This window comes from Podarcis filfolensis (genome assembly GCF_964270895.1).
Source record: "Podarcis filfolensis genome assembly, chromosome: 17".
NCBI lineage: Eukaryota > Metazoa > Chordata > Lepidosauria > Squamata > Lacertidae > Podarcis > Podarcis filfolensis.
The window spans coordinates 18,651,755-18,666,337 of record NC_139621.1 but is presented as its reverse complement, the minus strand read 5'-3'; the positions used below and the strand labels follow the sequence as shown (position 1 = coordinate 18,666,337).

At 45.0% G+C, this 14,583-nt stretch overlaps 1 protein-coding gene across 2 annotated transcripts in view; it reads left to right on the top strand.

Moving 5' to 3' along the window:
• The window catches only part of SVEP1 (sushi, von Willebrand factor type A, EGF and pentraxin domain containing 1), a 135,649-nt gene extending 121,463 nt beyond the window's left edge, over window positions 1-14,186 (top strand). For both annotated transcript variants that reach the window (XR_014542952.1, XM_083592578.1), the window contains exons 48-50: window positions 3,498-3,593; window positions 8,164-8,257; window positions 9,728-14,186. Coding sequence is in view for 1 of the 2 variants with exons in the window: in XM_083592578.1 (XP_083448704.1) it covers window positions 3,498-3,593; window positions 8,164-8,257; window positions 9,728-9,758 (221 nt within the window). In the remaining variant the exon portion in view is untranslated. The remainder of the gene's footprint in view (window positions 1-3,497; window positions 3,594-8,163; window positions 8,258-9,727) is intronic.
• Window positions 14,187-14,583: the final 397 nt, after the last annotated feature.

The following is a 14,583-nucleotide window of genomic DNA, read 5'->3' as shown; positions in this document are numbered from 1 at the left end:
TTAAAAGAGAACCAGGTCAGGTGCATTTGGTGCTCCAGCTGCCAAAGCAAATGGAAATGACACTGTCTTGTCGGAGCCCTTTCTTTTAAAAGGGTTCATCCTACATTGTACGGGAAATGCAATGGGTGGTATTGTGCTACGTTTTGCTCAGAGAAGATCCTCTGAAATTAATGAACATGACCAACTGGTTCTGCTAGCAGAAGCCCACATAAGGATTTCCACTTGTGCAATGCCCCCAGTGTCAGATTTACATATAAGCTAAACAAGCTGCAGCTTAGGGCCCCACTCTCGGGGGGGGGGGCAAAAAATTTAAAGGAAAAAAACCTGTGGATGTACATTTCCAAAATATAAGATAAAAAACAAATAAAATAAAACCTACATACAGCGGCAGTGTTTTGTGTTGTGTAGGCTCCTATGATGTAAGGAATGGGCCCCGCCTGCTAGCCTGATCCCTAAAATATCCCTGGTTTGCTCATTTCTATATATAGGGTGCCTACATTCTGCATGGACTGGTGGCATGGCAACATGGGCAAATGGCTTTAGAGACCTGTTAGGTCCATAAATTGCCATATAGCATATATTCAACACAAAAAACAGTGACAAATTGTTGATGACAAAGGACAGCTGGATATATAAAGGGCCCCATTACCTTCAGTAGATTAGGGCCTCATCAAACCTAAATCCGGCCCTGAATGCCCCCCTCCCTTGCCTCTCTCCCCCATACCACCACAATGGTCTACGGGAGTCAGGAGAACACCTGGAACAGTGCAGGGGATGGGAGGAAGAGAGGAGATCTTTCCAACAAGCAAGAGGTAACGCTTGCACTGATGGAACATTCGCAAAAGCAAGTCGCCGAAATCCTCTGTAATTTAGGTTCATTTATTTCTATAGGTTTGCTGCCAACCTGTCTTTCCCCCCTGTACAGACAAATATATACAGTGGTGCCTCGCAAGACGAAATTAATTCGTTCCGCAAGTTTTTTCTTCTTGCGAGTTTTTCGTCTTGCGAAGCACGGTTTCCCATAGGAATGCATTGAAAATCAATTAATGCGTTCCTATGGAGACCGCTTGCCAGGCTGGCGGTGCGGAGAAGGGCTTTTCTCCCCACCGCAAGCCTTCAGGACAGGTCCGGGAACAGAGGGGAAGGCGCGCAGCGCTTCTCCTCTGTTCCCGGGGCTTGCGGTGGGAGGAGGGTTTTTCCTCCCCACCGCCAACATTCAGAACAGCATTCTGAATGTTGGCGGTGGGAAGGAAAACCCTCCTCCCACCGCAAGTCTTCAGGACAGCCTTCCGAAGGCTGGCGCGGGGAGGTCGTCTCTCCGCTCCACCGCCAGCCTTCAGGGGAGCCTTCCGAAGGCTGGCGGCGGGAGGAGGTCTCTCCGCCCCACCGCCAGCCTTTGGAAGGCTGCTCGGAAGGCTGGCGGCGGGGCGGAGAGACCTCCTCCCGCCGCCAGCCTTCTGAGCAGCCTTGCGAAGGCTGGCGGTGGGGCGGAGAGACCTCCTCCCGCCGCCAGCCTTCCGAGCAGCCTTCCGAAGGCTGGCGGTGGGAGGAGGTCTCTCCGCCCCACCGCCAGCCTTCGGAGGAGCCTTCCGAAGGCTGGCGGCGGGAGGAGGTCTCTCCACCCCACCGCCAGCCTTCGGAGGAGGTCCGAGGATAGTGGGGAAGACGCGCTGTGCTTCCCCGCTGTCCTGGAGATTTCCCTATGGGCTTTCGTCTTGTGAAGGAAGCCCATAGGGAAATTCGTCTTGCGAAGCACATCGAAAAACGGAAAACCCTTTCGTCTAGCGGGTTTTTCGTCTTGCGAGGCGTTCGTCTTGCGGGGCACCACTGTATGCCTTCATTCCCACTGTTTAAATTAACATATTTACATTTACAAAGCAATTATAAATATTGAGAAGCTGTTTGGTGTTTGAAATCCAAACAAAGCAGGGAAATTTCTTCCAACTTGTATACTCTATGCTGATCACAAAACTTAACCTTTTCTAATGATAGTTTCTAAAGCACTATTCTAGGTCTGCCTGCCCCCCCCCCCCTTTATGCTTGAACAGATCAGTCAGAGGTGGAGCAGACACACAGCTCTGGCCTTGCATTTGACATGTCGCCACTCGTTTCCTTACCTTAGTGTCGACAGCGATGCTAAATCGAGACTCCCAACACTTAGAGAATGCTTTTGTGCTCTTGGTCATTGCGATCTGCCACCGCAATTTACTTTTCAACTCTCTTTTGTAAGGAAAGGAATGGACAGCTGTCTAGATCCATCAAAGTTCATGTTTTCTTTTCTTTTTTCCCATTTGGCTTGGAATGGAAGTAACATCCTATGGGGGAGGCTTAAGAATGCCTTATCTAATGTCATCGCAGTTTGTAAAGGATCTAATGTCGAGGGTGCTGCCAACCGCTGATATTTCATGTGCCTCTTAACTCAAAAAAAGAGTTAAAGGTTGCTGTTGAAAGTGCAGTTGGGAATTGTATAAAGACAATGTGATTTAACAGAGTAAGCTAGGGGGAAACGTTTGCAAAAACATATTTTTTAAAAACTTGGGCATTTTAAAAATTTTATTTTTGTTTTTATTTTGCTTTAAACTTTAACTTTAAACAAATACAGATAAATATAAACAACCAAAATTACAAAAGAAAAATCCTTGATGATAATAATAATGGAAAAGGCTTTTAAAAACCTACAAAAAATATCAAAGTACATGACATAGAACATAAGCCATTATGGGAAAGAAAAAAGAAAGAGGAAAGGAGAAGGAGAAGGAAGAAAAAAAGGGGGGGATGAGCCAAAACACAAGAAGGCTCATCTATTGTACGCTTCCGTCAAGGTCACAACAGATCATTATTCTTATCAGTTCTCTCTATCTGCATTCCATAGAATCCCTCATCTTGGTATCAGGGAACATTTCCCTATGCGGTATCATTCTAAACATAACCAGGTCTTTATTGATGAACCCTTATCCCCTAGATAATTACCGTATTTTTCGCTCCATAAGGCGCACCGGACCATAAGGCGCACTTAGTTTTTAGAGGGGGAAATCAAGGGGGGAAATCTTATTTCCGCCCCCCCCCCAGCCCCAAAGAGCAAAGAAGCCAAGACAGCGAGGGGGATCTATCCTCTTTAGCGGCGTGCAACCTCTCCAGCTGGGAGAGGCTGCGTGTGGCTATGGCAATACCCCCACCTCCCACAAAAGCCCACAGGAGCTGCGCACACTTTAAGGAGCGTGCGGCTTTTCTACAAGGAGGGAGAAGGGACTGACTGGCCGCATCAGTCCCTTCTCCCTCCTGGGGAAAAGCCTGCATTCGCTCCATAAGACGCACACACATTTCCCCTTACCTTTTAGGAGGTAAAAAGCGCGTCTTATGGAGCGAAAAATATGGTATGTTTAAATAAGCTTGGGCATTTTAGTTCAATCATCCCACTTTATGAAAGTGGTTTTTCTGCTCCTAATATTGATGCATTTATTTTCTCTGGTACTCCCCCCCACCCATCTTCTCTTTAGCAATCTGCATCCTGCATTGCCTGAATGGAGGTCGCTGTGTGGCTCCTTACCAGTGTGACTGCCAAGCAGGGTGGACCGGATCCCGTTGCCATCAGGGTAAACCTGTCTCACTTTGTGCCTCCCGCTATCTAACAGCAACATCTGTTACGCTGGTCTGTAATTGTTCCCGGGAAGCTTTGAGGGACAATGTCATAATCTTATCGTTGCACGCCACCCCAGTCTACTGAGACCTCAGGGGTTCCAGGCACCGAGGAGTCTGTGGTGTCTTTATGATATATGGCTTATTTACACACATATGCAACCTGAAGCTTTCAATGAAGGGGCTCACGGCAGCAGCACCCCAAAAGTCACCAGCTTATTCCATGACTGCAGCGTCAGCATCCATTCTCTGCAGTCTTCCTTGCTCTGAAAGCACATCCCAGCTCACCTTCTCTGCTTCCTGGTTACATCACTCCCTAAACTAAGCCCTCATTATCTACAGGGGGTGGGGCTCCAATTATTTACATACCAACACCTTTTTCCTTGAATGCTTTGAACTTCTGGTGGTTCACCCCAGGCAGAGACATCTCAAAAGAAGTTTCATCGACACTTGTTGATTTGGCTAGGCTTGCCAAGTCCAAAACACCAACCCAGGAAATGTGCCTCAGCTAATTAGCTTTGACATACATGCTAATTATCGAGGCTTAGAATACATGCTATGCTTCCTTAGAATCTAAGCTTTGGATAGACTGACACATAAGCTTAATTAAACATATTACATTACGCTGTAAATAAGTGTTTTTCTTAACTGGTCTTGCAATGAGAGTTTTCCAGCAAGGATGTTTCCACAAACACTCATAGCAGTGTTAACGTTCACATAGACCATTTAGCTATAAAATCTACATACAATATTTCCCAGTTGTTGTTTTTTTAAAAGTGGGTGGAGCTATGGTCTCAACCACTGAGCCTCTTGGGCTTGCCGATCAGAAGGTCAGCGGTTCGAATCCCCGCAACGGGGTGAGCTCCTGTTGCTCTGCCCCAGCTGCTGCCAACCTAGCAGTTCGAAAGCACACCGGTGCAAGTAGATAAATAGGTACCGCTCTGGCGGGAAGGTAAACAGTGTTTCCGTGCGCTCTGGCTTCCAGACAGGATGTTAGTATTTCATGCCTCCGTTGCTGCAGATGAGATTGGTGTAAATCACATCTGCAGCAACGGAGGCATGAAATACTAACAGGAGTTTGGATTTGATATCCCGCTTTATCACTACCCTAAGGAGTCTCAAAGCGGCTAACAATCTCCTTTCCCTTCCTCCCCCACAACAAACACTCTGTGAGGTGAGTGAGGCTGAGAGACTTCAAAGAAGTGTGACTGGCCCAAGGTCACCCAGCAGCTGCATGTGGAGGAGCAGGGAATCGAACCCGGTTCCCCAGATTACGAGTCCCCCGCTCTTAACCACTATACCACACTGGCTCCAGAAGTGGTTTAGTCATGCTGGCCACATGACCTGGAAAATCTGTCTGCGGACAAATGCCGGCTCCCTCAGCCTGAAGAGAGATGAGTGCCTCAACCCAATAATAATAATAATAATAATAATAATAATAATAATAATAATAATAATAATTTATTATTTGTACTCCGCCCATCTGACTGGGCCTCCCCAGCCACTCCTGGCGGCTTCCAACAAAGATCAAAATGTCACACATTAAAAACTTCCCTGAACAGGGCTGCCTTCAGATGTCTTCTAAATGTCAGGTAGTTGTTTATCTCTTTGACATCTGATAGGATGTCACATTTGATATAGTCACCTTTGACTGGACTTAACCGTCCAGGGGTCCTTTACCTTAGCCTTTTACCTCAGGTCAGTGTGGTCCAGCTTTTCATACGAAGTGGGCTGCAAAAGTACTTTGACACAGAACCCAGGGAGGGGCACACACTGCCTTGTGGGGGGGGGGGGTGGAATTTGAAGCATGCACCGCTCAGAGCCCTCATGCTGCTTTCTACCCAAAGCTGGCTAAGTGAGGCACTGGGAACCCTAGGAAGGAGATGTGAGGGCCCTCTGGGTCCTAGAGCCCTCCGACCTCCTTCCCAAAACTGGGAGATCACTAACTAGGCTTTGGGAAGGAGGCAGGAGGATGTGAGGGTCCTATCAGAGCCCTTGCACCTCGCTTACATGGCTTTGGGAAAGCAACGTGAGGGCTGGTGGGGGCATCAAATGTCCCTGAGGGCTGCCTAAAGCCAGTGTGGTGTAGTGGTTAAGAGCGGTAGACTCGCAATCTGGGGAACTGGGTTCGATTCCCCGCTCCTCCACATGCAGCTGCTGGGTGACCTTGGGCTAGTCACACTTCTCTGAAGTCTCTCAGCCCCGCTCACCTCACAGAGTGTTTGTTGTGGGGGAGGAAGGGAAAGGAGATTGTTAGCCGCTTTGAGACTCCCTAGGGTAGTGATAAAGCGGGATATCAAATCCAAACTCCTCTTCTTCTTCTTCTTCTTCTTCTTCTTCTTCTTCTTCTTCTTCTTCTTCTTCTTCTTCTAAAATGCCTTGAGAGCCCCAACCCCCCCCCCCGGTTTAGGTGCACACTTGAAATAACTTTCAGCATACTTTTAAAATGTAAATGTGTGTGGCAAGCTCACGAGGGTCGCAGTTGAATGTATTTGCCTTCCGTTTCCAAACCTGTAATACTCAAGGCATCCATTATGTATTGTCTTGAGAGGATTGCGCCAATGTTTTTTTAAAAATAAACTCCTTAAATAGGACTTCCAGTTCGTCTTGGGCTGCAGCCCTATGAGGTGTAAGCCCCGAGGGAAAACAGTTGGACTTCTAAGTAAACAGCCATAGGATTGCACTCTCAATTATTTGTTCCTATCAAACCTAGTCTTTGTGTCTCAGATTTAACAGGAAATGCTAGGGTTTTATCTCTCTGCCCATTTTCCTATCACATGGCTATTTGGGCACTATTCCTACTGAGTAAGATTAGTCCCTTAATTATTTGTCCCTTATAGTTCAGCTACAGGCTGTTCCTTTTAGTATAACAGCTTCCACAGAGATTCTGCCCCTTTTCCCACTTTACATCCATGTCCAGTTATCAACAAACAGAGAAGTCCTTATCAAATCATTGCATTTTTCAACTATTTGTTTTCTGTACCTTTCTCTCTCTTTTTGGTTTTTCTTCATTCCCTGTTTTCTGGGTTATAAGAACTGAGATGGATTCTGCGCATGCAGGTTAAGAGAATTGGTTTAAAATGTATGTTTCTGGAAACAAAAAACAACAAATGACTTTTGCTGTCATGATCCCTTCATGTCTGTCAATGGAAACAGGCACATAAAAAGGTAAAGGGACCCCTAACCATGAGGTCCAGTCGCGGACGACTCTGGGGTTGCGGCGCTCATCTCACTTTACTGGCCGAGGGAGCCAGCGTACAGCTTCCAGGTCATGTGGCCAGCATGACTAAGCCACTTCTGGCAAACCAGAGCAGTGCACAGAAAAGCCATTTACCTTCCCGCTGGAGCGGTACCTATTTATCTACTTGCACTTTGACGTGCTTTCGAACTGCTAGGTGGGCAGGAGCAGGGACCGAGCAATGGGAGCTCACCCCATCGCGGGGATTCGTACCGCCAACCTTCTGATCGGCAAGCCCTAGGCTCTGTGGTTTAGACCACAGTGCCACCCACGTCCCTCCCTTTAATCTGCACCCGTCACAAAAAGTTTGCGCCATAGAGAAATAAGCCCTATTTTGCACGTACAAATTCATCCTCAGTTGTAAGCGTATGTGTAAATATTTTCTGTTCTCAAGGAACGAAAATCGGATGACACTGCAGGGAGCTCTGATAGAAACCTCCCTGAAGTTTGTCGTGATTCATGCCTTCCTTTTCTGAAGAAAGGGTTTGGGGGAACAGCGGGTGGGTGATTCCTTCTCTTTTTTTCAGCAGCCAAAAGAAGAAAAAGCCAATGCATATGAAAAAGCAAAGCAGTGCAGAGAAAGGCTGAGGCCTATGGCAATGAAGGAAATGTACATATGGGAAGGAAGGCGTAGGAATAAAGAGGCAGAGCTATGAAGGGCAAACTGTCAGCTTCCACTAGCCACTGAAAGTTTCTCCCTAGACCTCCATTTGTTTTGCCTCCACATGAACAGAACAAAAACCCCAAGAGTTTTCAAAACTGATGTACAGAATCCTTCCATTTGTTTATTTTTTTTTAAAAGACACACCTGCTTGCATTATCATGGCAAGCCATGCAGTTAAACTGGCTGAAAACTTGTTCAGTTGGAAACCGCTATGTGTAAGCAGTTACAGTGGTACCTCGGGTTAAGTACTTACTTTGTTCCGGAGGTCCGTTCTTAACCTGAAACTGTTCTTAACCTGAAGCACCACTTTAGCTAATGGGGCCTCCTGCTGCTGCCGTGCCACCGGAGCACAATTTCTGTTCTCATCCTGAAGCAAAGTTCTTAACTTGAGGTACTATTTCTGGGTTAACAGAGTCTGTAACCTGAAGCGTATGTAACCTGAGGTACCACTTTATACAGGCCACAATGTAAACTGGGACAGCTAGCCTGCGTCTCCCCCTCCCAGATGTTGTTGGGACTACAACACCCATCGTCCAGTGTGGCCCTTCAACATCTGGAAGGCCCATGGGTTAGCAACCCGTGATGCAAACAAATGCTAATGTGGATCTGTGGTCTTCTAATACAGCTGTCTGCCAGTCTCCATGCTTAAATGGTGGGAAATGCGTACGACCGGATCGGTGCCATTGCCCGTCACCTTGGACTGGACACAACTGCTCTAGGTATGTATGTAGTTTCCCCTGCGGCTTGATGGAGGTAGAAACTGTCTCTCATGTCTTGTTACGCTGCCATTTCTACAGGGATATACGCTCTGTATTTATCACTCCTGTTATACAAAAATCTCCAAATGGGTCCAGACTTCAATGTCTAAAACTCCTGGTAGAGGACAAGGATCCAGAGATCACGCTAAGGGTGGCCAAATTCTGTCCGACTTAGGGACAGAAACTTAGGGAACAAGCTGTACTACCAAAATGATTAAGGTTAATTTTAGGTTATATTTTAGTGATCAAGATTTAATATATATTTTTAACTGCAGCTATATCTGAATTGCCTCTGTCATACCCAATTGCAATTCAATGTATTCCTGTTGTGTTTTATGATTTTCCTGATATAGTAAGTGAGCCAGAACTGGTCTGTGACCGTAATAATAAAATTCAATTCAATTCAATGTATGTAGTTTTGGTTTAAGAGTTTCGCCCCGAATTCTGGCCTCTCTGTACACACAACCACTTACAACGGGTCTGGAGAAGGTAGAATCATTTGTTGTTGTTGTTTAGTCATTTAGTCATGTCCGACTCTTCGTGACCTCATGGACCAAAGCATCCTAGAATTGTTGAGTTGGAAGGGACCCCATGGGTCATTGATTCCAAGCCCCTGCAATGCAGGAATCTCACCTAAAGCATCCAGGACAGATGGCCATTCAACCTCTGCTGGGAAACCTCCAAGGAAGGAGAGTCCACAACCTCCCAAGGAAGCTGAATGCGGCCCCCTGGACCTCTTTCTTTGACCCTTGGAGCTCCTCCCCAGCCTCACTTCCAGGCCCAACACCTTGCTCACCCTATTTTGCACTGGCTCCCAATTCGTTTCCGCGCCCAATTCAAAGTGCTGCTTTTGACCTATAAAGCCTTAAACGGCTCAGGACTGCAATACCTCAAGGACCGCCTCTTTCCATATGAACCTACCCAAACCCTGAGGTCACCTTCTGAGGCCCTTCTTCCTGTGCCTCCTCCTTGAGAGGTCCGAAGGGTGGCAACACGAGAACGGGGCCTTCTCTGCAGTGGCTCCCCATCTTGTGGAATGCTCTCCCCAGGGAAGTTCTCCTGATGCCTTCATTACACACCTTTAGGCGGTAGGCAAAAATGTTCCTTTTTAACCAGGCCTTTGGTTGATCTGTTTGACATCCTATACCCTTTTCAAATGTGGCTCTTTTTTGGGGGTGGGGCTTTATTGGGTTGTTTTTATTCTGATTATATATGTTGTGATTTTTTCTGGGAACCGCCCTGAGACCTCCAGGTGTTGGGCGGTATATAAACTATAATAATAATAATAATAATAATAATAATAATAATAATAATAATAATCAGGGCAGACGTCTTCCTGATGCAGCACACCCTGCTTTGTCCTTGTGTGTAATGATCTGTAGTGAATAATTAACCTGTTTTTTCCCTCTTGTTCCATGTGTGCTAATCTAGGAAAAGGAAATCTGGATTCCACCACTTTTAACATGAACTCTGGACATTCGAGGACTGATCCAGTACACCCTGGTATTTTACAGGCATTGTAAAATCGAACCCAGTGCAGGGTTTGTTTGTTTTTTTAAACAACGGCAACGTGTTTGAGTTTTTTTAAATGTTATTTTTAAATTTTGTACGATGTTTTCTTAATACTTTTTTATTTTGAAAAGAACCACCTTTTTCACATGCAGAAGTGTTATCATATATGCTGCTGTCAGTACACACAAATGTACAAACTATGTTGTCAACTGAGAGTATTTTTTAATTATTGTTCCAAATCCTTGAGCGTAGGTTGTGCCCTGTCATCCTCTGGTTCACACACACACAAACCTGCCCGTCCCACCAATTTCCGAAAGCAGTTTTTCATGTGGCATGGAAACCCTACTGTTTGAAGGAGACAAATTCATCTCTCCCCACTTCCCGCAACAGAGAAAGAATTGTGCGATTCTTTCAGACCTGACCATCACAATAGTAAGTAGACGGCATCCCCCCTCAATTAGCTCTGGTGTGAAGCAACACATGATCACTTTACTATAGATTTATTGCTTACATATTTAAAACACACACACACACATGTGTTGTGGTGGTGCTTGGTAGCCGTTTAATTCAGAATTAAATAAACAAAACACTAGTTGCTGTTTTCGTAAAAGAGATGGAAATTAGGCTTCTTATTTGCCTGCCACTGACATCATTTGTTTGCTGTCCTTCCTTCTTTTTTAAATATATATATTCATTTTCCATTTTCGTTCATTACATACATCTCAAATTCTTAATGTTTACTACATATTCCTCCCTCCCTCCCCTCCAAGACTTCCCCCAACTTGTGTTTCTGGTTTGTTTCTGTTTTCACCCGCTTTGCTATCTCTCAACCGAAAAAGTTATTAATAACATAACATAAAAATTAAATACATCATCTTATTTCACTATCTTCCAAACATTTTCTGATGCTAATAATGTGGATGTTTATTTGCCATCCTTCCTTCCTGAGTGAGGCCGTTACAACTAGTGATCCTAAGCAATACAAAGGAGTGGTGGTCACAGTACTGTAACTTTCATCACCAGAGATCTCAAACTACAATGATTCAGCCACTGCTAAAATTAAAAGATGGTCAGAAACAAAGGGGGAAGGACGATGTTTGGACCCAGTGCTAATTCTGCTGTATTTCATGTATGAATTTACTACTTTCCAGCCTGAGTGTTTTCCATAGAACAACAGGTGCTTCTTCCACACTTCCTACTCTCTACAAAAAATGACACTATTTGCCACTTAATTAGACACTATTTGCTTGCTTAATGGTCACTCCTTGATCACTGAATTCTGGTTCTACCCCTGCCCTGTGGCACCTTATTTTTGGCTTCAAAGAGTATTGCAGCTTGCTCCTTAGAGGTGTAAATGGGCTTAGCTTTGCTAGATTGTCTTCTGCCAAGGAGTTCACTGTGACACAGAGTAATGTGACTGGTGAGCCCACCTTTTCCCCACACTTTGCCGCTTCCATATTGCATTGCTTGCAATACCTGTGATTAGGACTCAAAGACTCGCAGCAAAACAATACAAGTTATTTTTTTATTATGAGCGTATTGCAGTTGCCCATAAGCTCCAGACTTACGCTTGTGGTGGCGGATTTTTCGGAAAAGTGTGGATGGAATCAACGGCTGCGTCCATCGCGAGTTTTCAGGAGGCTCGTAGTACGTTTGCATGTAATCTATGTTTAAACAAAATGATCGGAGACTGAATCTGCCCTGTAGGCTTCTGTTTTTTTAAAAAAACAAAACAAAACATGGTAGTGCACTGCAAATGTTACACACTTGTTGTTGTTTAGTCGTTTAGTCGTGTCCAACTCTTCGTGACCCCATGGACCAGAGCACACCAGGCACTCCTGTCTTCCACTGCCTCCCGCAGTTTGGTCAAACTCATGCTGGTAGCTTCGAGAACACTATCCAACCATCTCGTCCTCTGTCGTCTCCTTCTCCTTATGCCCTCCATCTTTCCCAACATCAGGGTCTTTTACAGGGAGTCTTCTCTTCTCATGAGGTGGCCAAAGTATTGGAGCCTTTGCTTCAGGATCTGTCCTTCCAGTGAGCACTCAGGGCTGATTTCCTTCAGAATGGAGAGGTTTGATCTTCTTGCAGTCCATGGGACTCTCAAGAGTCTCCTCCAGCACCATAATTCAAAAGCATCAATTCTTCGGCGATCAGCCTTCTTTATGGTCCAGCTCTCACTTCCATACATCACTACTGGGAAAACCATAGCTTTAACTATATGGACCTTTGTTGGCAAGGTGATGTCGGTACTTTTTGAGATGCTGTCTAGGTTTGTCATTGCTTTTCTCCCAAGAAGCAGGCGTCTTTTAATTTCATGGCTGCTGTCACCATCTGCAGTGATCATGGAGCCCAAGAAAGTAAAATCTTTCACTGCCTCCATTTCTTCCCCTTCTATTTGCCAGGAGGTGATGGGACCAGTGGCCATGATCTTCATTTTTTTGATGTTGAGCTTCAGACCGTATTTTGCGCTCTCCTCTTTCACCCTCATTAAAAGGTTCTTTAATTCCTCCTCACTTTCTGGGCATAGGAGCCAACCCCTAGGGGCCGAGGTCCCTTCGGCCCCCCTCAATAAAATATCCGAGGGGGCCAGGTCCCCCCCCCACACAAGTTGATGGGCATTGCCATTCAAATGGTGTGTGTCACATATTGTGATCAATAATGTAGGGTAGGGCTTTCCTGCTCCCCCCCCCCAATATTTTATTCAAGTTGGCACCCTGAAACAGGGAATGAGATTACTTCCCATCTGTAACGTACTTGAAATACCAGTTCTGTGCCACCCACTTAAGCATTTGTGTTGTGGATAGACAACCATAACTGTTAGCTGGGAAAATATCTCTGTACTTGGGAGTTAAACATTAACTTTCAGCTGACTGTGGAAGACCACTGACTAGGGCCCTGGTTTGAAAGCAGCCCATGTGTCTGATAGCAGTCAGATTCATTCCAAAAGGGTAGGAAATAATTGTTAATTTTGTATAACCTCACTGTTACGGCCCTTTCTGAGCACAGCCGAGATCTCCCTTTCTGGTGCATGTGCACAACTACAAGAATTTTATTTTTAGGTTTTTGCAGGGGCTTGGAGATATTAAGAGCAAACAGGATAGAAAGACAAAACATATAGCCCTTTTACCAAGAACCTTTAAAAATTAAGAGGAGGATGAGTCAAAATAATGAAAATGCAGTTTCCAGTAAATACATGGTCACCGCTGTCTAGTTTTGTTTTGTTTTTTTAGATCATTTTTATTAAGTTTTCCATTTTAACAATCCAATCAAATCACATTAAGTATTCCAAATTATACATATACATATCAAATAATCCAAATATTCTGCTGAATTATAATTTTTTTATTGGGACTTCCCATGCTTCAAATTCGGGGGGGCTCTGGTCATCTCATATCTCTACTGATTTTGATAGTCATTTCTAATAGTTCCTTTAAATCTTCCTGTTGTTAACCTACCGGTGTCTAGTTTTGAGCAGAAAGTGTAATGAAGAATCAGCCCTGGGAGAGCAACTGTGTACAACACTGACTAAACTAAGAATATATTGTCCTGCAATTCCACTGACATTCTTTTTTCACAGCCTTCCCCCCTTCATTATCTGCTCCTGTCATTGCAATAGCAGGCAGCAATCTCCACAACATAATGCACATGTGCTGGAACATAGCATACATACACTAATGATTAGCTTATCTTCACACAAAGACTTTTAAGAGGACTAGCTGTTCTACAAGATTTACAGAGCGATACATGTGCAGACCAAACCCTACGCATGTTTACTCAGAAGTAAGTCTTGCTGAGTTCAGTGACGAGTAACTCCCAAGTCAGAGTATATTTCCACCTTAGAAACCTTCATTGAGTAGGTACGAAAGGGAATTAAAACTCAGCTGCCATTGCCTTCCTCAAATCATTGTAAAATTGCCCCGTTTTCCTCTGTGTTCAAGCATTCTGTGTAGTATTTTATCCTGGTGGCATTCTGAATCATACCTTTCCCTGAAAAAGGCCCGTATTTTGAACCACACTTTTGATCTGTCGGGGAGGGATCATAAAGCCAACCAACCTGTTTTCAGTTCTAGCTGTTCGTACATTTTGCTGTTTATATGGTGAGCAGGCAGAGTTCGAAACCTAATGACCCAGAGGCAACCCTCAAGAACAGCACGGCTGCTGCGATGCAGTTCCTAGAGGAAACAATAAAAGGCTGGATTGGTGAATTTCAATCTCTTTTTACTATACGAAATCCTCAGAGGAATTAACCTGTTGTTGTTTTTTAAAAAAAAATAAATTCAAATAATGTATTGTCATTTATGTCACTGCTTGTCATGTGTTTGAACAATTTCTGTGTGATGCACTTTACATTGTAAATAAAGTTGCACCCCATTTATTACCTGGACTGTTCATTGTTGACACCAATCAAGGGGGGGCTCTTTCTTAGCCCAGGCCAGCTCCACCTGGCCTAATGTAAGGGACTGGACACGGTGGAACCTTCCTGAACCTTCCGAGAAGAGGAGGGCAGTATAGATTTATAATGGTGGTTTGCAGAAAGTCATGTTGTTGTTTAGTCGTTTAGTTGTGTCTGACTCTTCGTGACCCCATGGACCAGAGCACACCAGGCACTCCTGTCTTCCACTGCCTCCCGCAGTTTGGTCAGACTCATGTTTGTAGCTTCGAGAACACTGTCCAACCATCTCGTCCTCTGTCGTCCCCTTCTCCTTGTGCCCTCCATCGTTCCCAACATCAGGGTCTTTTCCAGGGAGTCTTCTCTTCTCATGAGGTGGCCA